This window comes from Cucurbita maxima, unplaced genomic scaffold, assembly GCF_002738345.1.
Source record: "Cucurbita maxima cultivar Rimu unplaced genomic scaffold, Cmax_1.0 Cma_Scf00007, whole genome shotgun sequence".
Classification (NCBI taxonomy): domain Eukaryota; kingdom Viridiplantae; phylum Streptophyta; class Magnoliopsida; order Cucurbitales; family Cucurbitaceae; genus Cucurbita; species Cucurbita maxima.
Window position 1 is genome coordinate 3,510,766 of NW_019272023.1, and position 21,543 is coordinate 3,532,308.

A 21,543-nucleotide genomic window follows, 5' to 3' on the forward strand; every position below is an offset into this window, starting at 1 on the left:
AGTATCATAGACAATTTGAGAATAGCTAAGTTGAAATCGAACTTATTTATAAAACTATACACAAGTAGTGATTTAACCGCTACTGAATGAATCAATATTAGTAGCTAATGAAAAGAAATCATAAACACTTCTAGAAATTATGCATTCAAGGATCAAGTGGGATACAACATTCATAAACACTGTTGAATGAAGAGCATTTCCCATTTTTCTCTTCTAATTCTCTTTTTTCCCTCCTTTTTTTGGTATATTCCCTATAATTTATTTTTAACATTGATACAAAATTTTTACTACAATTATTCTCCTCTCCAAGGGAAATCGTTACAAAAAACATGTCTTTCCATTTCAAGCTTAACAAATTCAAATGGTTAAGAATTGTTCGATTAGGCAAATACACGAACATATCGATTCGTCGATGAAGAGGTGGAAAAAGAACTCTTCCTGACCTCTGAGGTCCCATAAGCTCCATCCTGATCAATTGCTGCAAAGGGTAAAAATCATTCTCAATTAAAGTGAAGAAAGCAATTCACAATAGGCATATGGGAAGGGAATGATTATTTACTCTATCCAAATCATAGAGATAAAGAACGTTTACCAGCTAAATTTTTCAAACTCAAATCACGCCATAAAAAGGCTTCGACGATCATGATATATGCATGTAGTAGATGGAAATTTAGTCAAAACTAATCACAAACATTGATTTCCGGAAATTCAAACATGTTTATGTTTCCAGACCCCACAAAAAGTATTTCAAGAAGAAAAAAGATTAATCCAAACATGTCATGAATCATGATATCAGCCACACTACATGGGCCCAAAATTAAGGAGAAAAGCTTCAAATCAAGATCATAAAGCAAGCATCAACCTCTTGTGTTTGAAAATGACTAAATAACAACTAAATATAAAGGAAAAATCACTAGGAAGTAGAAATGAAGCTACAGGCAGAAAAAAAGGAAGTGGGGGTCCATGTTTTATGTAAAGAAAAGAAGTTGTGGGTCTCTGTGATTCTACCTCTCCTTTTTTGTTGTAGTGATGGGATGATGAGACATGTCCCCTATCAATGGCAGAGAATCTGGACTTTGTGCCTCACAGATTTCTCTGCTTGGTTCTGAAGGTTCAGGGTTTACAAAATACATCGAGTACATCGATGATCGGGTTTAGCAGCTATATTAGTTTAGTTCAAACCAAACAATTTTCTAGCCTAACATGTATGAGAAGACAAGGAAGTTGTCAAGTGGTATAGCATCAAAAGAAGGAGGTGGCAAGTATATGGTCTACTTCACAGCTTAGTGATTGGGACAAGCCCTCTTCAATTACGTCAAACAAGAATGACAATACATTCTGGAAAAGAAACCTTTCATATATATGTCACAGCAGCAGATAGAAAAACAAAGCATAATTGGTAATTGTTGTCACCTCCTGTCAATTATTACATCAATACACTCCCAACACCAATAATTGGTTCCAAGCATTCCTGAGTTTTTGCCTCGATTTCAAAATTAATGTACATGGTTAATCACATTGAAGTCCACTTGTGCTAATCTCAACTAATAAGTATCAGTTTACAAGGGATGTGCAACTTCCTATATCATCACGGCTTCTACCCAACCTGTGAAGCAATGATTTACCGAATTCTCAAGCTTATGACTCAATTTCAAAGTTCATATCAGGTCATTGTGGTATATGTATGCTACCTCGATTAACAAGCTACAATGGAAGTGCATCTTCCTACATTATCACATCCTTTTCCAGCCTGTGAAGAAACGTTTTGTACTAGAAGGTTGCCTAATGTGTTTTCACCCATCAACTTTTCGAGTCTAAGTGGTGAGTATCCATCGGGAAAATTTTCAACTACTGCAAAATTTCAATATCTATATTCTAGACAGTTTTTTTTTTTTTTTTTTTTCTTATGAGAAATATGATTCTAGACAAGTTAAATTGAAGACAACTCAATATGAATGCCAATCAGAGTGCGCTGCTAGAAGAATAAACTAAAGTCATATTTACCTATCAAAGAACAAATGGAACAAACTGTTACACGTTGCATACATACTAACTCATGACAGTGCAAACCAATTAGGGTATATCCATTCGTATTCATTGCGTTCTGAGCTATGCCTATGTAATCACTTCCAAGATCCCAATGAAAAAGGAACTACAGTTAAAATACGAAGCTCCAAATGCAATCCTCTTTTTTTCGTTCGGGGGAGGGTGGTTAGCGCTGAGGTAGAAGTAGGATGAGAGACTAAAGGTACTAGTCCAAAAAGAGAAGTCCAACATCAGAAGATATGTCAGTTTTCAGTGGAAGATCTGCATGGCCTAAAGTTTCAATAACGCTGTCCTTGTCAAAATAAAAATAAAATTCTCAAGGATATATCAATATTCCAGCACCACCCCTCTCCAAACCGCCAATCAAAGAGTATAAAGCCAGTTCAAAAGAATTCTATTTCTTTGAATTTTCTGAGTGAGCAAACTTATAAACATGCACAAGAAGAAGCCATCTGTAGGCTCATAGATTAATAGATGATAACGTACAGAAAAAGAATATATTACCACCATTTGATTACCAGCAAAAGAGCAGCTTGATAATTCAAGACCACAGTGTTTAATGGTATAAGCAGAAAATTTAGGCATTACAGAGATTCAATGGGGAATAAGCTAGATAGCAACCCTTCATCTTACATCAGTACCAATTTTAGAAGAGAAGCAAACAGAAAACAAAATCTGCAATATAACCCTACCAACAATGTATCATCACTATTTTACTCATATGAATCGTTTGGTTAACAGAACAATTCCAAACTTATTCCGGAAAATAAAAGGCAAATCTGTTCTGTAAAAATCTTGAGCTTGAAACAAAAATCTCCAAGAATTTGCCTCTAGAGCACAATATCAAATGAAATTCTTATAGCCCATTCTACAAGACTATAAAAATATATAGTCTTACCAAATAAAGCAACTAAGTCTGTCTTCGGAGCCGCTTCCTAAGCTTCTTGTACTTATGCTTGTTCATCTTCCGTTTCCTCTTCTTCTTCACGCTATCAGCCCACAATTTCCTAGAATCATCTTGTTCAACAAAATCGGGCTCGAACGGAAGCATCCCAGATGAGGAGATTTGTGGCAAGCAAAACCCAAATGGAAAACTAGGGTAAAACAGGGGAAAGTGAGATAGATCCGAAGTAGAAACAGAGTTCAAATTAGAATCACAATGCCGATCTGGTTTCTTATCAAAATCAAGCGGCTGGTGAAGAATGTAGGGTTTTAAGGGATTTTGTGAGGTCTGGGTACCCAAAGCAGCAATTAGTCTAGTTGGTGACGATTTTCTGACAAGCTTTTGAAGCATCGACGCCATTGAATCGGAACGAAGCTTCTGAGACTGAATCTTTTAGAATGCTTAGGAGATGAAGATGGAAAACAGAAATGAACTCAGCAGAAAAATGGAGGAACAATCAGCGTCCCAAAACCCTAAGCAAATGTGAAGTACGGGGATGAGCGAAATTGTTTTTTTTTTTTTTTAAACCAAATAAATTAATAATTTGGATATCGGAAATTCATAAATGTTTTTTATTCGAAAATTATTGTTACTAATTTTTTTAAAAAAATTAAAAGCTCTCGCAACAATAATTAAATTTGAAAAAAAATATATATATATATAAGACTAAAATTGAATAAAATTCACTTTTAATTAATATTTTACATTTAAATATTTATTAATTTCAATTCAAACTCAATTATTATATAAATATATATTAGGTTTGGCAAGAATGAAACTCAAAAAAATTGACGGGCGTGCACAAGTGGTGGAGCATGTGGTTTAATTCGATGCAAAACAAAGAACCTTACTAGGGCTTAACATGGTGCGAATCCTCTTGAAAGAGAGGGGTGCCTTTGGGAACGCAGACACAGGTGAGGTTGGAACCCTGAGCATACTGTCGGTGATAAGCCGAAAGAAGGTGAGGATGACGTCAAGTCATCATGCCCCTTATGCCCTGGGTGACACACGTGCTACAATGGCCGGGATTAGAAAAAAAAAATAATAATTGATATCAAAACAAGAATAGTGGCTCGACTAGACTTAGGTTTCAAAGAAATAAGTGGCTCGTGAAGTCTCATATCTCTTAAACTTTAAAAAAGTGAGTCACTTTGTTCCTACCTTCATGGCTTAGGCTTCCAACTGAGCTCACTGATCACCTTCTTTTTCTTAGTTCTTTGGGGTTACACTCAATAGATCGCATCCGCATTAACCAAAAGTGGTGGAATGATTAAGAGGCCATTCCCTTGTCAATAATTTTCAAAGTGGAGGCTCATTTAACAAACAAGCTACGACTTTTATTAGAAAGGCCAAATGGAAGGGACACGAGTCAAGGGTTCCAGAGCTAAAAACACACCGACATCATTGTAATCGCCCTGACCTAAAGTGGGTGCACGGGAGGCAAAGCGCGAAACAAAAATTAACAAGCTAAAATGGATCTCTATGCTTCACCTAGGTGCATAGGGCTGATCTCTCGGAATAACTCGTGCATTCATCGTTTCCCTCAACAACCTTTTCACAGAACCTTGTGTTGCGCGTTAGGTCACGTCGACGATATCCGTGATGAATAAATCCACGAGCAGCGGTGTTGCGATTATTGTCGATCGGAACAAAATATAAGAAAAACGTGTAGAGTTTGAGAACTTTTGGCTACATGCACATGAGAGGTGGTGACCTTAGGGACTAAAATATAAATTAAAATTTTATTTTTTACACTTTTTAACATTTTAATCCAAAGAGAATAAAAAGTATATAAAATTTGCTCATATTTTCCCCAAATTATGAGGTGGCCCTCACCGTCTTCGTAGTTTTTCTAGAGTTTCCTCTTGCTTTCAATTCCGCTTGTGGAGGTTCAATTTCATCGACAATGGGAAGGCGATCCTTATGGGTTGCACTTCTCGTCCTCTCCCTTCTTCTTTATTCGCGGCCGCCCGGAGTTTCTTCTACTCTTCCTCTTCAATCATTGAATCAGGTACGTATTTTCGTCTATGAATTGGAACTGTCTCTGTTAGATTCAAATTTTGTGAGATGGTTCTCCATTAATTCGTCTTGTAGCGTAACGTCGTTGATTGATTTCGTATAAAACGATGATTGAAATATTCTGTTCATTAGTGATTCATTTAAATGCTCTAGCGTTTGATTTAACCTGATAATTTGCTGTAGAATGTTTCGATATTTCGGCATTGAAATCCAATGGAAATTTGTTGATGGATTTCTATAAATTTATCTGGGAATCTAACTATTTGAAGTTTTCTGAACCGTTCGTTATATTTTCGATCTCTTATGTTCTGTTCAACTGGAATTGTCTTTCTTAATTGTTGTGTAAATTGCAATTAATCACTGGATGAACATCATTCTATGTATGACCTTCTTCTTTGTTGTTATTTTTCCCTAGGGTTCTAAAGATTCAGCCACCGAGAGGTAATATTTTGTTTCTTTATGATCACCTATGTTCCTTTTCTTAGTACAACAAATGAGGTAGAGGGTTTAAATCTTTGACCTCGAGTAAGGTAACACATGCTAATTAAGCTAGGCTCACTTTCGTTATGATGATGATAATTTGTTGGGCTTTGGAATTGATGTTCAGCACTCCGAAGCAGGATTTGAACAATGCTCATGAGGTGCATTGCTCCAGAGAAAGGAGTAGGGCTGCGTGGAAAATAATTGAGGAGGTATTCATTCAACACTCGAATGGTGTTTCTTTGTATTTCATAGTTGATTGGTTGACATGCTTGGTATGAATGATACGATACTTTGTTAAGCTAGATTCGAACGTTTTTATCTCGATGCAGTATCTAATGCCATTTGTGGATAAAAAGCGATACAAGATTTCTACCAAGTGTAGGCTTCACCCCGATAATGACATGTTCAGAGATCAAGAACAGCACAAGAGCCATCTAGATTTTAATGACTGGAAGTGTGGATATTGTAAAAAGAAATTCTACGAGGAAAAGTATCTCGATCAGCACTTTGCCAATAGACACTATGATTTACTCAATGTGGTAAGTTTCCATTCATGATTCAACTTCCAACAGTAGCGATGATCGTAGAACTTTTCTATTAAATCGTGGGCTTCCATTAGTTCACTGTGGATTATATTGCCATCTAGTCAATTATCTTGGACAAGTAGATATAACATGAGGCTCAAGTTACTATATGTCTAAGCTTCTTGCCAACATGAACATATCTCAGCGTTTTGCTTCTTCCTGTGAGACTGAAGGTTCACATCCCCACCTCCACATTTGTTTTACTTAAAAAAATATATTTAGGCTTCTTTCTAGATATTAGATAGTTTGCATGGTCCTGTCTGTCTTGTACTTCAGGAGCATATCTCTTAGAAATTAGAAAAAGCGTTGTTTGCTTCAGTTTTAGCTGATATGGCGCTTCAATTATCTTGCTCGTTTATTCCAGAGTCGAAGCAAGTGCTTGGCAGATTTTTGTGGTGCATTGCACTGTGACCGTGTGATAGATTCAATATCACAGAAAAGTAAATGCAATCCTGCTGCTGCTGCAAGAAATAAACACATGTGTGAGGTGACATCAGAAGATTTCTTGCAGATTTCTTCATCATTTCCTCATCATTCACCACACAATTGTTAATTCATCGCAGGGTCTTGCTGACAGTTGTTTTCCTATCGATGACGGTGCCTCGGCCAGCCATCTTCACGGTAGCTTCAGAATTCTTCCTTCACTCATTTGACAACTTTCACTACTTCTATCATCTATCTAATGAAACACTTTTCGTGTAATTCAAATGGTAGAATTCTTCTTACGTCAGTTCTGTGATGCACACACATGTAGCGGAAAGCCAAAACCTTTCTCGAGAGGTCGACAAGTAAGTTGTTCCATTGTATATATGTGTGTGTATGTATGTAGACATGTTGAGCTCCTTTCAATCAATTTCTTATGGTACATGATGCCGAGCAATCTTCAAGATATGCCATTGTTTTCTCTGTGATTTTGGTTGACCCTCAAGATATTATATCATAATATCAACATGCCTTTGTGTTGGCAATGAACTATAATGCATATAATGTGAAGTAGGAATTGTTTGATCAAATCATCTTAAGTTTGTGTTTCACATCACATTCGTCAATTTATTCAAATCAAGTTCATCTGTCCGTCCATATTCAAACAGTCGACAGGAAAACAATTCAGACGATATTTTATGAATACATCATTTCTGTTCGAATAAGATTTCGAGGGGATGAACGTGTAATGCATGTATGTATTCCTTTTTTTGTACTTCTCATTTTGTCAAATGCATTCTTCTGTTTGTTTGCAGGTTAGGACGAGTGTGTTCTACATTGTTATTTCAGTTTTGACAGTCATTTTTGTGCTGTTTTTCTATGTCTTCATTTACTTGTATAAGAGGTATCTTTCCTTCACCCACCTTCATTTGTATGTTCATAAAAGCTTCAACTTTGATTTGACGATCGTGTTCGTCTTACAGGGGAATGAGAACTCGACCACAGGTGCTGAAACGCCTCTCAAAAAGTGGAGGAAAGAAAAAACCTTCATAGATAGAAGCTCTTGCCCTTTCAATTACAATATGTTAATTTATTTACAACTCACTTGTAAGAGGAAGAGAATGAGAGGGCAAAGCTTGTTCTTTGAATCAGTTTTCTTTCATCATCTGTACCTGTAGAACTCTTAACACGGACAGATTCAACTCCTATAGGGGAATGAGATTTTTTGTATCATAACATTTGTTTGAGAAATATAACCATTTCATGAAGGTTAACTTGAGCACTCATGGTTAGTCCATTATTTTCCCTACTCGAGGTCCCATATTCTTTGGTGAGAAGAACGAAATATTCTTTATGAAGGTGTGAAAATCTCTCCTCAGAGACAACATTTTAAAACCCTGAGGAAAGCTTCAAAGAGGACAATATCTACAAGAAGTAGACTTTGGGTTGTTACAAATGGTATCAGAGCCAGACACCGAACAATGTGCCAACGAGGACATTGGGCCTCCAAGGGATAGATTGTGAAACCCTACATTAGTTGGAGAATGAACTCGTCTTACGAAACATTCCTTGTAAGGGTCTATAAGGGTACTTCTCCCTATTATGTGTTTGAAAAATTCTTGCACATTTTAAAACCTTGAGCGAAAGCCTAAAAATGACAATATCTATCAACAATGGGCTTAAGCGATTACACTACTTGACTCAATAAATAAAGAATGTTGACATATTGAGAGACAAGATAACTTGTGGTTTTACACAATTGATCATTACTTAAACTTACATCATGTGTAAATACCTCTCTATTTTATCAAGAAGATAAGCATCTTCTTAACAAATCAATGGTCATAATCAAAATTTGTCAAAACTTACGGACTAAGTAGCCAACCAACCATCGAAATACAAGTCCTAATCTGTAATTAAACTAAATTCAAAGATAAACTTGCAAGGAGCTACACTAATATGTGTATTTCCATGCTCAGGTTCTTGGTTCACAATCCAAGAGGTCTCAGATGATGCTTCTAGTTCAACAATTGAATCTTTCTCCAACCTGCTCACGACAGTTGATTTGTCCATCACTTTCTCTTCGGTGGATCTCGGCTCAGTCCATGCTTCTTTAGTGTTTTAACATAATTTCTCAAGAATGTAAACTTGTTGCTCCCCAGATGATAGAAATAATCCCACGAATAAATCCCAGTTCTATGTAAGTCATCAAAAAGGATCCTACCAAATTCAAGCAATATGTTTGGATTCTTCAACGTCAATACCAAAAGATTGCTAAAATTAATAGTAGCTTGTAATTTCAAAGTACCTTACCCCATAGTTCCCAACTGGTTCTGCAGACATGATACCGACGTGACGTCGTCCAGAAATTACCTAAGTTTGAAACGTGCATTTAGTAATTGAATCTGATAAAACAAAATCAGTTAAAGCTCTAGATGATGTTGATAAATCAGTAGAAGGATCGGATCATGAGAACGTGGCTAAACAGAAAATCGTGCTAAATGAGCAGTTTGGCCAACCCTCGTGCACCCGTTATTTTATACTCCAAACTCTAGAATATGGCTAATGATATCTCTATAAACCGATCGGATCGGGTCTGAATATCTTAAAGTCAGTGAAATTATTTACACTTAGTCCTAACCTAATCAAGTTTGAGTGTTTGAAAAGTTAATTGTTTTTTTATTCTTTTCTAAAGTATTTATAAAAGAAGTGTTTCATGGGCTGGGGCTCAAAGAGAAATAGTCCAAACCATAGAAGTCATCTATCTAGTTAGCTGTCTTCTAATAGTCAAAATGCATGTGAGATCCCACGTTGGTTGGAAAAGGGAACGAAACATTCCTTATAAGGGTGTAGAAGCTTCTCTTTAGTAGACGCATTTTAAAACTATGAGACTGACGGCAATATGTAACGAGTCAAAGTGGACAATACCTACTAGTGGTAGGCTTGGACTGTTACAAATGGTATCAGAGCCAGACATGGGGCAGTGCGCCAACGAGAACGTTGGGTCCTCGAGGGGGGTGGATTGTGAGATCCCATATTGGTTAGAGAGAGGAACGAAACATTTCTTATAAGAGGGTGGAAACTTCTCCCTAGTAGACGCATTTTAAAACCGTGAGGCTGACGTCGATACGTAATAGGCCAAAACGGACAATATCTACTAGCAGTAGGCTTGAGTTGTTACAGTGCAAGTCACAAATATCAAATATCAAAAGGAAATGTTTTATTTAGAAGTACTAGCCTTAAAAATCATCCAACCATCCAATTTGGCTATTTGACCATTGCCCATGATGAATTAGCTAGAGCTTTAGATAGAAAGATAAATGAAACTAAAGTTGTTTTACAGTACCTTTTCACCCCCAATTGACCGAACCTTAGCATCAGCAGCTGGGCTATATACTCTCAAGAATTCAGCTGACAAGTTGAACACACTTCCATCTGCAAATTTAACCTCTACCTGAAAGTGAAACATTTAACAACTGCATCATACTAAACAGTGTACGTGAAAAAGAAAAAAACATATTCACAAAATGAAGGCTAATAGCACATCAAAACATTCAGCACAAGGAACTTCTAATGTAAGTTATGCTCCAAACCTAATTGTGATGAAAGAGTGTAAAGTGAAAAGTAAGCTAAAAAAAAATAAAAAACTATCCATTTTTAACAAATTGTATAATAGACAATCTTTTTCAAGATTTGAAAGTCGATAAGAGAACGTATATTGTGGGACCCCACATTGATTGGAGAGGGGAACGAAACATTTCTTATAAGGGTATGGAAACCTCTTCCTAGTAGACATGTTTTAAAATCATGAGGTTGACGGCGATATATAACGGGCCAAAGTGGACAATATCTACTAGCGGTGGGCTTGGACTGTTACCAATGGTATCAGGGCCAGACACAGGGCGGTATGCCAGCGTGAACGCTGGGCCCCCAAGGGGGTGGATTGTGAGATCCCACATTGGTTGGAGAGAGAAACGAAACATTTCTTATAAGGGCGTGGAAACCTGCCCCTAGCAGACACATTTTAAAACCGTGAGGCTGACCAAAGCGGACAATATGTGCTAGCGGTGGGCTTGGAGTATACATATATAGTTTCATCCTAGCAAGTCTCCACCTCCCATTGTCTTCTTCTGCCCCCTCCCTTTGATAGTATAAATCAACCCACTTTTTGAAGCAAACCCTTTCATCAGCTAAATACCACAGTTTTCACTAGAGATTAACCCATGCACCCCCAAAGAAGTGGTCTTACCTTTACCACTTCCCAAACCCAACTAGCCATTGCCCCGCATGCACCAACTCCACCAAAAACCGCACCATCGAGCTATCCAACCATTAAAGCCTATCGTACCACCACCGAACACTCTTACCAAGCGACATGTACATCATCCATTCCTAGCAAACATTCCCCTGCTTCATCCCTCCCTCTCTGCCACATGCATCAATCTTTTCCCACACCTCTACACGCTCTGAAAATCCCATTTGGTCCCCATTGACCCAGACTAATTCTTGAGGTCACACATTTCTGAAGTGGTCACATAAATCTTATTCAAGCAAGTTAGGCCAACTTACCCATCTATCATTTATCCCCTTTCCCATCCTCACAAAGATCTCGGCATCCATCGAGAGACTATTTCGAAACTTCTAGTGTGGAAGGGCGACAAGGAGAAGAAAGGTACACATAATCTTGATTGAGAAACAATCAAGCTCCCCGAGAAGGAGGAAGGAGGATTGCAGATCTAGAACAGAAAAATACTTCTTTGTTGGTTAAGTGGATTTGGAATTTCATAAGGAAAAATATGCGCTTAGGAGAAAGATAATTGCCTTGAAATATGGCACCCACCATTTTGAGCAACAGGAGACCACATCATCTGCAAGGTAGGGAAAGGAGATGGCACACCGATTTGGTCTGATATTTGGTTGGAAAATAGGGCCCTAAAAGACAAGTTCATCTCTATGTTTGCTATCATACAGAAAAAAGAAGCCTCAGTGGCTAATTTATGGAATAATTCATTGCCTTCTTGACATTTTTGGCCAAGGAGGAACCTGCAGGTAGGGAAATAGAGGAATGGACCAGCCTATCTGATGCTCTTGTCGTCGTTGTTCTCGATGATACTAATGATTTTTGGTCCTGGAATTTGGAAAAGATGGGGCTTTCTCATCAGAATCCCTCTCCAAGTTTCTATCCTCAACCACTCATGCCTTAATACTCACGACAAGCTGCAAAGAAGATCTCCATGGATTAATATCTCTCCTAGTTGCTGCATTTTTTACAAATATGATGAGCAAACACGTAGTCACCTTTTCATTTGGTGTAAACAGGCTAGATTTTTTTGGAAACACATCCTATCGGCTTTTGGTTGGCAGACTGCCTTATCTAACGAAATTTGGGATATTCTCTGAGACATGTTCATTGAGCGGGTCTCTTTCTTGGGCGGGACATCAAGTACACGTATCTTTACCGATTAACCAATTTATTGCACATAAGAATAGTTTTTTGTAATCTATTGGATTTGATTCCATCATTTTATAATTTCATTTTACCATTGAAATATATAGGGAAACAATTTTCTGGTATATTAACTTATTAGGATAATGAATGACTTGCTAAGAAGAACCAGCTATCATTTCCATTTCCATAACATGATGGACCTTTCCAGATAATTAAGGAGCAATTCTGATTCAAATCACCATTTTATGATCATGAAAAAAGAAATATAACGGACAGTTCTGATTCAAATCACCATTTTAAAATCACAAACAAAAAACCAGAAATCAAAACCCGAGAATGGACCGATATAACGAGCACACTGAACCAGAATCGAAATCAGGTAGAAAATCAAACGAAGATTAGCGGGGAAAAGGCTTACATATTTGGGGGCGCGAAGAGCGAAACTGGTAATTTGCGGAGAATCAACGGTGGTATGGATCGTCCGGAAAGCCCTATGCAAAGCTAACATCGTCTCTCTGATTCGTTTGGCCGACTGATTTTGGTTCGAGTTTCGCGCCTAACTGCTGTGCATTGGGTTCGAACCACGGCCTCTTAACTTTTCTCAACATTATTCCGTAATAATTATATGAATATTTTGAAAATTTTCAAATTATTTCTAACTATTAATACTAAAACTAATTTTTTTAAATGATTAAAAAATTATTTATTAAAAATTATATCACCATGAGGGTTACATTTGTAGGTAGTTGTGAATGGTCAAAAATGTTTTTTTTTTATAGAAATAAAAAATATATTTTAAAAATGAAAAAAAAAATTATTATTCTCCACCAAAAATATTATATAGTTTTTTTAAAATATATAGAAAATAAATAAATATTATGCGTGGAAACTTCTTATTAGTAGACGCGTTTTAAAATTTTGAAGGTAAGATCGAAAAGGAAAACCTAAAATTGATAATATCTGTTAGTAGTGAGCTCGGTCTGATTAAAAAAACGGTCCCTATATTTATATTAAATTGCAAGATGAATGATGGAGTACACCCCATTTGAACTTTTGCTTTAATATTGTAGGGACTATTTAGCAATTAAAATAATATTTGTGAATGTAAAGAGAAAAAGGTTCAATAATTATTAAAGCTGACGTGGAATGATTAGAAGAAGCAAAGGTGATATTCTTAGCAGACAAAACTATTCCATCATTTTGCTTTTTGCCCCAACAATTCTATCATTTTGCTTTTTGCCCCAACTATTCCATCATTTTGCTTTTTGCCCCCTCACTTTTCATGAACCATCATGAATGAAATCATGGGAGTTTTGTTTGTGAGAATATATTGTCCTTTATTATTAATTTTTTTTTAAAAAAATAATTATAAGTTTAGTTTTTATTTTGAAATTAAATGGGTCGAGCGTTGCTGGAGTAGACGTGATAAAGGTATCTATCGAAATTAAAAATAAAGGATGTCCTAATTTCCAAATGCAACATTTAGATATCATTTGTAATAGTTCAAACTCACACCTAACAAATATTGTTCATTGTCAGCTTCATAGTTTTAAAACGCGTCTGTTCGATGGAGGTTTCACCTTCCCAAACAACCAACTTGAAAATAGGATTCACACCCGACCCGTCAATACTTTTAAGATTGTTTTGTAGATTAAAAGTATTTTAAGTTGGTATCATATGTTAGTGAAATGATGTTAGATATTTGAGTTGTCCATGTACTGTGGATAAGTATATTTTTTAAAAATAATTAAAAAAAACACACAACAGCGATCCAACCCGATTCATCTCGAAAATAGAGCGTTGGGTTGTGAACCCAATTTAGATCATTTGGGTCATCAATCCAACGAACCCAGTTCGTGTATATTAATCAAATCTAATGGAGTGTCACGTCAACATTTCATTATTCAATCAAATATAATTTTATGTGAAAGATTCCATCGAAAAATGATTATTGATTAGGATTAAATATAAACAAAATTCGAGTTTAGAAAGCATATAATTATTTTTTTAAAAAATTAAGAACTAAATAAATATATGTAATTTTAATATAAAAATATCTCATATAAATCCTTATTCAAATTGATTTGGGTACCTACATGTCCAGTTATTTGTATTCCCAACAAGAACAACCCTAGTTATCTATGTTTTGAATACTTTTAGCCCTTCCCTACTCAAAATCATTTTGTTTAAGAATAATATAAACATAAAATTTTAAAATGATTTGTTCCCGAACGCTATTCCCTCGACTTACTTAACAAACTGAAATACTTCGACCAAAAACACTCTCAACATGTGTTTAGGGGCTTAAAATCTTACGATACCTGAAATTGCATATACTCGAAAATATAAATTGCCCTCAACATAAACCTCGAAAACTCATATTTCAGGACACCAAAAACTCTCGAGATGCCTCTCGTAAGGGCATCATATCCATCGCCATTGTTTTTATAAGAAGGTTAAAAATTCACTCAAGAAAATGAACATTTCCCCACATTAATATCAAGCTTTATATGCTCCTATTTAGACAAGCATGTGTGATTATTGAGCATGACAATGAGAGAAAAAGGTAATTACAGCCATTCAAAGAACTGATGAAATATGACCCAAGTTCACAATGTGGAACAAATGTAGGCTTTAGAGGAAGAGAGTTTAGTGAGAGAACGTATCGACAAAGTAGCCACCGCTGTTCCCGAGCGAGTAAATATCGTCCTCTTCAAGCTGATTGAACTTCGGAATGCCATCATCCCATGAAGGAAGTGAATCCAAACTGTCAAACTGTACAGAGTTCTGTTTCATAATCGATAGAGATTCATTCATTGAGGAACAATGCTCCAAGGAAAACGACGCGTGGCTGTTGGTTTCTAATTGGCCTGTCCACATTTCATATCCAATGCCTTTGCACACCAGATTACTAGAACCACCTGATATCGTATGAGCTGCCACTTGGTTTATTTCCTTTGTCTCAAAATCTAAATTTGACATTGCCTCTTGTTCTCTTAATGGATTTGATGCAATAAACAGCTTTTCTTTCAGTCTATCTGTTTTGTCACCAAGTCTTTTGTGTGTGGATGGATCCAAACCAAGTTGCTTCAATCTCTTCTTGATTCGAGTGTTCCAATGGTTCTTGATTTCATTATCGGTTCGACCTGGAAAATGAGCTGCGATTTTCGACCACCTGTAAGAGTTAGCATAAAACCATGTGAACTTGGCTTGTAGATTTGAAATAAAAAGGAAGCAAAAGGAAATGAAGTCCGTTTCATTTCATTACCTGTTACCAAGAAGAGAATGAAGATGAATGATTTGATTCTCTTCGATTTCTGTGAAAGCACCTCTCTTAAGATCGGGTCTCAAGTAATTGATCCATCTTAGTCTGCAACTCTTTCCACATCTTAGTAAACCTTCTCCATAGAACAGAAAATGGCCCGTAAAAAATCTTGGGTTTGTTCGGGAACTGTTTAGAATTCGATAAAACATACCCATGTGGTCGTTTTCTAAACGTTGTTTCTTTTAATATGTTTTCACTGATGACTTTCTTTTTAGAACCTTTTGAAGCTGTTCTTCCTTTCTTAGAGCATGAGCCTATGAATGGTATATATGGATGATGATTTCAAGTCATTTTGAAGACAAAAGTAAGAAAGTAACTCTTAAAAACAAACTCTAAGGGAAGCTTTCTAACAACATGTTGTTTAGTTAACTACTTTTTTTCACACCTAGTTTCACTAGAGGTCTATTTTCGTAGAATAATAGATATAAGACATTGTTTCTTAAAAAACTGTGATCTTGAACTGTCACAATCAACTCGACATTTGAAAGTCACTCAACTACACTTCTTAAAAACAGCATTCAGATCCCGTTTGACGAAACGAGCAAACAAACAAACTCAAAATTTAGAAACAATGTTACGTAGACCTGGTTAGCAACGAGAAGGAAGAAAATACCTGCAAGTTTAGGCACCAATCTCCAGCAATGAATTCCATTGTTGAGGATGAAGTTCATGAGCTTATGATCTTCCTCGACAGTCCAGGGGCCTCGTTTCAGTCCAACCTTGTCGCAGCATGGTTGTCGTCCCATATCTCGATATTGATGGAAGTGAATGAAATAGTTTGCATGAGTTTAATGCCATGGAACTGATGCTTAAAAAGGAGCTAAGGAACTTTGACAAAGATGATGCCAGTTCACTGAAACATATAAAAAAAAACAAAAGAAAAAAGGAAGGATGTTGTGTAAAAGGGTGATAAATGATTGAAATGGGAAAAAGCATTCAAGTCCAAAGAAAAGAAAGGCATGGAGCAGTGTGATTATTGAATAGCCAAACCCCAAAACACCTCTCTTATTCTAATATTAGTTTAAAGAACCAAATCCAAAACAGATATGCCACAAAGATTCCTTTCTCTTCTTCAAGGCTGGCCACTTTTGTTTTTGGAAGACAACTCCTAAGTGCCTTTAATTCTATTTTTAACTATTATCTTTCCTGGAAAATTCAATGTTCATAAGAGTCATTGAGATTATATTTTGATGCCATTTGAGCCCAAAACGCTGGAAACTTGACTTCTGGGTATGTGATCTATCCATTGTATTCAATAGTTTCTTAGATTTCCAAGAGAAAATTTGATTACTCATGATTTTGAGGGAAAAAAACACCTGAATTCACTTGGGTTTTTGAACTTATGCAGTTTCTTAGATTTCTAAGCTTGAATTTTCAGGAAAATTCATCATTCCAATTTGATTGCTGATGCAACTTTGAGCAATGTAATGAAAAAAACTCAAATTCATCAGGGTTTTCTTTGATCATTCAAAAGATAAGAAAATGTTTCTCAGATTCACAAGCATGAAATATCCAGGAAGCGGAAATTTGATTACTGGTGCAATTTTGAGCAAAGGCAACACCAGAATTCACTTGGGCATTTTATCATACACTTTATGAGCAAAGTTCATCGGGTTTCCAAGCTTGAAAAATTCATCATTCCAAGAAGGAATTTGAGCAAAAACAACAACATAATTCACTCTGGTTTTTTATCATTCAGTTCATAAGCAAAAGATCCTCAGAGTTCCAAGCAAGAATTTTACAGCGCAGTTCATCTTTCCACAAGGAAAATTGATATAAGACTAAGAACACACGAATTCGCAAAGGGTCTTTCAATTCAAGCAGGATAATACATAATAATGAAGCTAAAATTGCATAGAAGAGAGAGATAGAAAAACAAAAGGAGAACAGAGAAGGAATCACCAATGGAGGAGTAAGCGCAGCAGAGCAGACAAGAAGGGTCACTCAAAATGATATCATTCCCAGAGGGAAACCCCATTCGGCAATCCAATTTCTTCGCACATTCTTCAACATCCATAATGGTTTCTGAAAATGTAAGGCAACTCCGCCCATCTCCATTTTCTCTCTCTCTCTTTATGATCATACCGGCAGAGGGGAAGGTAATTACATTCACCATTTCTTTGGAGAAGAACATCATAGATTCCTTCGCCACACCATTTTTTTTTTTCTTGACCATCCACAAAAATTTCTACCATTACAATTCTATTTTAATAGCATTACTCGAGATTCCCGATTATATATAGTATATCATCGAGTTGAATCGTGTTGGTATAAACAATGCCACGAGAGAAAATTTTGAGGTAGTATATTATCGGGTTAAACTAAACCGCTTCTCGAGAAGACTTAGAAAACATTGTATTGTAAGTGTGTAGTAATGTGCGTGAATGAGTACCGTCGATCGGATTAGACTGTTGATTTAAAATATTGCTACACATGCTTGCATTTTTTATCTACGGATGAAATAAAAACAGTGATGCTTGCACTTTCTCGGTTGAATTGTTTGCCTAATCAAGAATTCGAGAATGTTCATGTAACGGCTCAAACCCACTTTTAGTACATATTATTCGCTTGTCCCGTTACATATCGTCGTCAGTCTCACGGTTTTAAAACGCGTCTTTCAGAGGGAGATTTCTACACCGTTATAAGAAATGATTCGTTTTTCTCAACTGAGGTGAAATCTCACCGTTCATGTGCCACTGTAAACGAATTATAAAACTAATATCCCGGTTAAACATTTTCCGCTATAAAATAAACTACAAATTAGGGAGATTAGTGTTCTCGTTGGAAATAATCATTAATTTAAAATTATAAATCCAACCATAAAAATTAAATAATGATTAAAATTACAAATGGAATGAATTTCAAAATTTATGTTCTAAAATAGTGTTTTAAGTTAGTAATAATTATCATTTAAAAGTTGATAATTAATCAGCCTGGAAATATAGCCGTTGCAAAAAAGAATTACTGAGCTGAATCGCATTCAAATACGAAAGGAAAATCCGACCGTTGGAGAATTCATCACTTTAAACTAATCCATTTCTCCAGATTCTTCCGCAGAGTTTGACGAAAAAAACTGTTCATTCTCTTGTTGATGATCTTCTTCACAGATTCGAATCTGATCTGAAAATGGTGCAAGAAGGATCGACAGCAAGCGCTTCAGAACCAGAACAACGAGTGATTGAATCGAGACCGCTCGAATGTGGAAATGATGCGGATAGTTTTTTTAGCCCTAGATTCAAATCGGCGGCAGCCATGGCTGGCTGGGACGAAGAGGCGCTTCTAATCGCGAGCCTCGTCGTTGACGACACGCCGGAGAGAGAGTTCCAGCAGAAAAAACGGTCCGTTCTGCATTGCAAGAGTCCTACGTCGGGTTCAAGAAGGTAAATATATATTGATTTTGTTTCTTCTCTTGTTTTTCGATGTGAGAAATGAAGACATGTCAGCGGATTGTAGGTTTTTGTTTCTCTTTTTGCTTGTTCCGATTGAAATTGGAGTTCCTATCTTGTTTTTCGTAGGAAACGAAGGATTTCGACTAGCAAAATTTCGATTCCGGTGGCTGTTCTTGACCTCGATGCAGAAGAACCGACTGTGAAAGGTATGGATTTCCATTTTGAGTTACCAAATTTTTATAAGTTGAAGTTATGGAGTTGCTGTTTACTTAGGGTGGTTGAATTTTCAAAATTGTGTCCGTTTTCATATTCGACATAGAAAATAATTCTTGTTCCCATGAACAGATGATGCTACAAAACAAGATCCAGAAACTGCAGAGGCTGAACCAAAGAAAAGTGATTCGTTGATTGAACAAAAAGCTGGTGCTTCTTCTTTATCATGTTCAACTCTCCCATTCATTGATAAGCTCAGAGAAGAGCTCTCTTGTGCTGTAAGGATATTCTCTAACCTTTGATGTTTGATGCTTATTTCATTCCTAATTGTTTCATTTTTTTTGTTAATTCTTTTCACAGATTTGCTTGGAAATTTGCTTTGAACCTAGTACCACACCTTGTGGACACAGGTAAGCCCATAACTGACTGATTTCTTATTTGGAACCTTTGAATTTGATGGTCTGTTTTAATTCTTGATTGACACAAAATTTGTTCAATATCCTTACCTACAAACACGAAAATTTGGAGATTAAACTTGTAATTAAACTCATTTTTAAAAGGTAAAACTCTACCAACTACGAATGCAAATAAGCGTAATAGTTCAAGGATGATATAGGTTAATTTTGTGGCTTCGAGTTATCGTGTATCACTAAGTTTTCATGCATTCATATTGTGAATTGTTCTTACACTTTCATTCTTATTTGAAATCTTTGAATTTGATGCTCTGTTTTAATTCTGGATAGACACAAAATTTGTTCATGGTCCTTACCTACAAACACGAAAATTTGGAGACTAAATATGTAATTAAACTCATTTTTAAAGGTAAAACTCTGCAAACTACAAATTCAAACAAGCGTATCAGGATGATAATAGATTAATTTTGTTGATTATGACTAAGCTTTCATGCGTTCATATTGTAAATTGTAGTTTCTGCAAGAAATGTCTAAGATCTGCGGCTGACAGATGCGGAAAAAGGTGCCCTAAATGCAGGCAGCTAATAAGGTTTGAATTTGCCACTCAAATCAGTTAGATCAATTCCATTTTCAGACATTAGGGCTTATATATTTCTTCTTGGATTTCTTTATTGATCTTACTACGCAGCAATGGGAGATCCTGCACCGTTAATACAGTTCTTTGGAACACAATACAACTTCTCTTTCCCCAGGAGGTTGAAGCAAGGAAGGTAGTAGTAGCAAAAGAGTGTAGTAGCCATGAGAAGAAGGTTCAAGACCCAGAAAAGGCCTTTTATAGTAGTCTGCAGAACCATAATACTAATAGACAAGCAACCGATACGTTGAGTAGGCGTGGTAGTAGTTCAAGAAGAAGAGGGGAAATAACAGTTCGAGACGATGAGGATGATGAATGGGACAACAGAGTGATGCAGCAAGCTGCGTCTTCAAATGCTGAAAGCAGAGTCCCATCCAGAATGCACCGTCGAAGCATTCGATCACTGAGGATGGCAACTCGAGATGCCGATGAAAGTAGTAGGAGAGGTACGCCAGACCAAGATCAGGATGCTGCTTTGGCATTGAGGCTACAGAGGGAAGAGTTTATGGAGGCTCTTAGAGACACTCCAGTGCAAACCAGAAGAAGCTCGCTGTCCTTGGCTAGAGCTAATCTTAGAGCAATGGCTTCTAGGGCGGCTGCTAGTCGCCACCGGAATTTGTAACCTTGTACTCATCGACTAATCTCATGATACAACTGTTAGTGTCCCGTCCTACAACATTGGGTTGTAATAAAGTCTTTGAATCTGCTTATTTGAACTCGAGATTGAGACCATAACTGGGAAAAAATTGTACACAAATTCATGGTGTAAAAAAATGGAAAGAACGACAGGTACAATCTCGTTGTTCGACGCTTTCGAGCATACATTACAAGACCAATGATAATTGTATTCCTCCTAATCTCAGGCAAGTTCCTATCTTACAAAAGATCAAAATGGAAGGAGGAACAAAATTTGATAACGAAAAAATGTTACATTCCCTCATTCTACATACATTACATGATCTCCAACCGTGACAACCTTGACGTGTCTTGGCTTCTTCAATATGCGCATCAATAAGAGAACTCATGGCCTCGTAGTGAAATATATTTTTGGACCCAAATGGCTATATCCTCGGCGCAAGCTTGGGCTTGAGGTGTCTTGAGAAGAATGTCAAGGGTAGCGAATTCGTGCACTGCATCCTTGTAGTCAAGAACAGGTGCATCGACATTTACCTTTCGAAGTTCTTCAGAGTAAGCTATGGCTCGGTCTCTCATCCAGTCGAGTTCAGCCACCACTGTCAGTGTTGGTGGCATGAGCTTTAGAGGTGGCCCTTCTCTACCAGAAACAAGGGGGTTTGCAGCTGGATGATCGAGATTAAACTCTTCCTCGGGTAGGAATAGTTTCCAAGCAAGAAGGCACATAGCTTTGTCGTAAAAATACGAATTCGCTAACTTCAACTCCGAATGAGTGGGAACACTTCCTACGAAGAATGGGTACAAGAGAACCTGCGCGACCACCTTGACGGGGTCCAAGAGCTTACCAGCCTCGACAGCCTTTCGAGCCACGTAATCAGCAACATTTGCTCCACAGCTAACCCCAAGAAGAACGCATCTGCTCAAAAAAAAAAAAAAAAAAAAAAAAAAAAAAAAAAAAAAAAAAAAAAAAAAAAAAAAAAAAAAAAAAA

General features: G+C 36.7%; 6 protein-coding genes across 8 annotated transcripts in view; 2 read left to right on the plus strand and 4 right to left on the minus strand.

Moving 5' to 3' along the window:
* Positions 1-2,579: 2,579 nt before the first annotated feature.
* On the minus strand, positions 2,580-3,505 carry LOC111482461. The gene has a single exon (XM_023128247.1). It carries the CDS (start codon positions 3,347-3,349, stop codon positions 2,957-2,959), a length of 393 nt encoding a protein of 130 aa, XP_022984015.1. The 5' UTR covers positions 3,350-3,505; the 3' UTR covers positions 2,580-2,956.
* Positions 3,506-4,800: 1,295 nt separating this feature from the next.
* LOC111482459 lies at positions 4,801-7,780 on the plus strand. Its single transcript, XM_023128244.1, has 9 exons — positions 4,801-5,000; positions 5,424-5,449; positions 5,616-5,700; positions 5,821-6,030; positions 6,440-6,562; positions 6,639-6,696; positions 6,790-6,863; positions 7,314-7,402; positions 7,482-7,780. The coding sequence occupies exons 1-9, from the start codon at positions 4,896-4,898 to the stop codon at positions 7,549-7,551; spliced, it is 840 nt and encodes a 279-aa protein (XP_022984012.1). The 5' UTR covers positions 4,801-4,895; the 3' UTR covers positions 7,552-7,780.
* A 425-nt stretch (positions 7,781-8,205) lies between these two features.
* Positions 8,206-12,548, minus strand: LOC111482460. 2 transcript variants are annotated; one of them, XM_023128246.1, is made up of 4 exons: positions 12,366-12,548; positions 9,845-9,952; positions 8,812-8,871; positions 8,206-8,718 (listed from the first exon to the last, which is right to left on the minus strand). In XM_023128246.1, exons 1-4 carry the CDS (start codon positions 12,453-12,455, stop codon positions 8,707-8,709), a joined length of 270 nt encoding a protein of 89 aa, XP_022984014.1. In that variant the 5' UTR covers positions 12,456-12,548; the 3' UTR covers positions 8,206-8,706. The 2 variants fall into 2 exon arrangements, with proteins under 2 accessions (XP_022984014.1, XP_022984013.1); XM_023128245.1 differs by having other exon boundaries at positions 8,807-8,871.
* A 1,882-nt stretch (positions 12,549-14,430) lies between these two features.
* On the minus strand, positions 14,431-17,461 carry LOC111482458 (transcription factor MYB20-like). 2 transcript variants are annotated; one of them, XM_023128241.1, is made up of 4 exons: positions 17,175-17,461; positions 15,886-16,020; positions 15,216-15,345; positions 14,431-15,122 (listed from the first exon to the last, which is right to left on the minus strand). In XM_023128241.1, the coding sequence occupies exons 1-4, from the start codon at positions 17,446-17,448 to the stop codon at positions 14,597-14,599; spliced, it is 1,065 nt and encodes a 354-aa protein (XP_022984009.1). In that variant the 5' UTR covers positions 17,449-17,461; the 3' UTR covers positions 14,431-14,596. The 2 variants fall into 2 exon arrangements, with proteins under 2 accessions (XP_022984009.1, XP_022984011.1); XM_023128243.1 differs by having other exon boundaries at positions 15,886-16,125.
* Positions 17,462-18,310: 849 nt separating this feature from the next.
* Positions 18,311-20,637, plus strand: LOC111482456 (E3 ubiquitin-protein ligase TRIM39-like). The gene is made up of 6 exons (XM_023128239.1): positions 18,311-18,652; positions 18,788-18,867; positions 19,007-19,152; positions 19,235-19,284; positions 19,802-19,876; positions 19,976-20,637. The coding sequence occupies exons 1-6, from the start codon at positions 18,399-18,401 to the stop codon at positions 20,541-20,543; spliced, it is 1,173 nt and encodes a 390-aa protein (XP_022984007.1). The 5' UTR covers positions 18,311-18,398; the 3' UTR covers positions 20,544-20,637.
* Positions 20,638-20,667: 30 nt separating this feature from the next.
* Positions 20,668-21,543, minus strand: part of LOC111482454 (probable carboxylesterase 11) — a 4,169-nt gene continuing 3,293 nt past the window's right edge. Inside the window, exon 2 of the mRNA XM_023128238.1 lies at positions 20,668-21,470. Coding sequence (XP_022984006.1) covers positions 20,930-21,470 — 541 coding nt within the window. The 3' untranslated portion in view covers positions 20,668-20,929. The remainder of the gene's footprint in view (positions 21,471-21,543) is intronic.

Excerpts from the sequence above, each read along its gene's own strand:
- LOC111482458 (XM_023128241.1), bottom strand. The coding sequence starts at position 17,448 with ATGGTCAAGAAAAAAAAAAATGGTGTGGCGAAGGAATCTATGATGTTC. Across the intron at positions 15,346-15,885 it reads ATTGGTGCCTAAACTTGCAG|GTTTACTAAGATGTGGAAAG; the intron begins GTATTTTCTTCC and ends TCTATGGAGAAG. Across the intron at positions 15,123-15,215 it reads CATTCTCTTCTTGGTAACAG|GTGGTCGAAAATCGCAGCTC; the intron begins GTAATGAAATGA and ends TAACTCTTACAG.
- LOC111482460 (XM_023128245.1), bottom strand. The coding sequence starts at position 12,455 with ATGTTAGCTTTGCATAGGGCTTTCCGGACGATCCATACCACCGTTGAT. Across the intron at positions 9,953-12,365 it reads CTCTTCGCGCCCCCAAATAT|GTAGAGGTTAAATTTGCAGA; the intron begins GTAAGCCTTTTC and ends TTTCACTTTCAG. Across the intron at positions 8,872-9,844 it reads GGTCAATTGGGGGTGAAAAG|GTAATTTCTGGACGACGTCA; the intron begins GTACTGTAAAAC and ends TTTCAAACTTAG.
- LOC111482456 (XM_023128239.1), top strand. The coding sequence starts at position 18,399 with ATGGTGCAAGAAGGATCGACAGCAAGCGCTTCAGAACCAGAACAACGA. Across the intron at positions 18,868-19,006 it reads AGAAGAACCGACTGTGAAAG|ATGATGCTACAAAACAAGAT; the intron begins GTATGGATTTCC and ends TCCCATGAACAG. Across the intron at positions 19,153-19,234 it reads GAGAAGAGCTCTCTTGTGCT|ATTTGCTTGGAAATTTGCTT; the intron begins GTAAGGATATTC and ends TTCTTTTCACAG.
- LOC111482461 (XM_023128247.1), bottom strand. The coding sequence starts at position 3,349 with ATGGCGTCGATGCTTCAAAAGCTTGTCAGAAAATCGTCACCAACTAGA.
- LOC111482459 (XM_023128244.1), top strand. The coding sequence starts at position 4,896 with ATGGGAAGGCGATCCTTATGGGTTGCACTTCTCGTCCTCTCCCTTCTT. Across the intron at positions 5,450-5,615 it reads AAAGATTCAGCCACCGAGAG|CACTCCGAAGCAGGATTTGA; the intron begins GTAATATTTTGT and ends ATTGATGTTCAG. Across the intron at positions 7,403-7,481 it reads TTCATTTACTTGTATAAGAG|GGGAATGAGAACTCGACCAC; the intron begins GTATCTTTCCTT and ends TTCGTCTTACAG.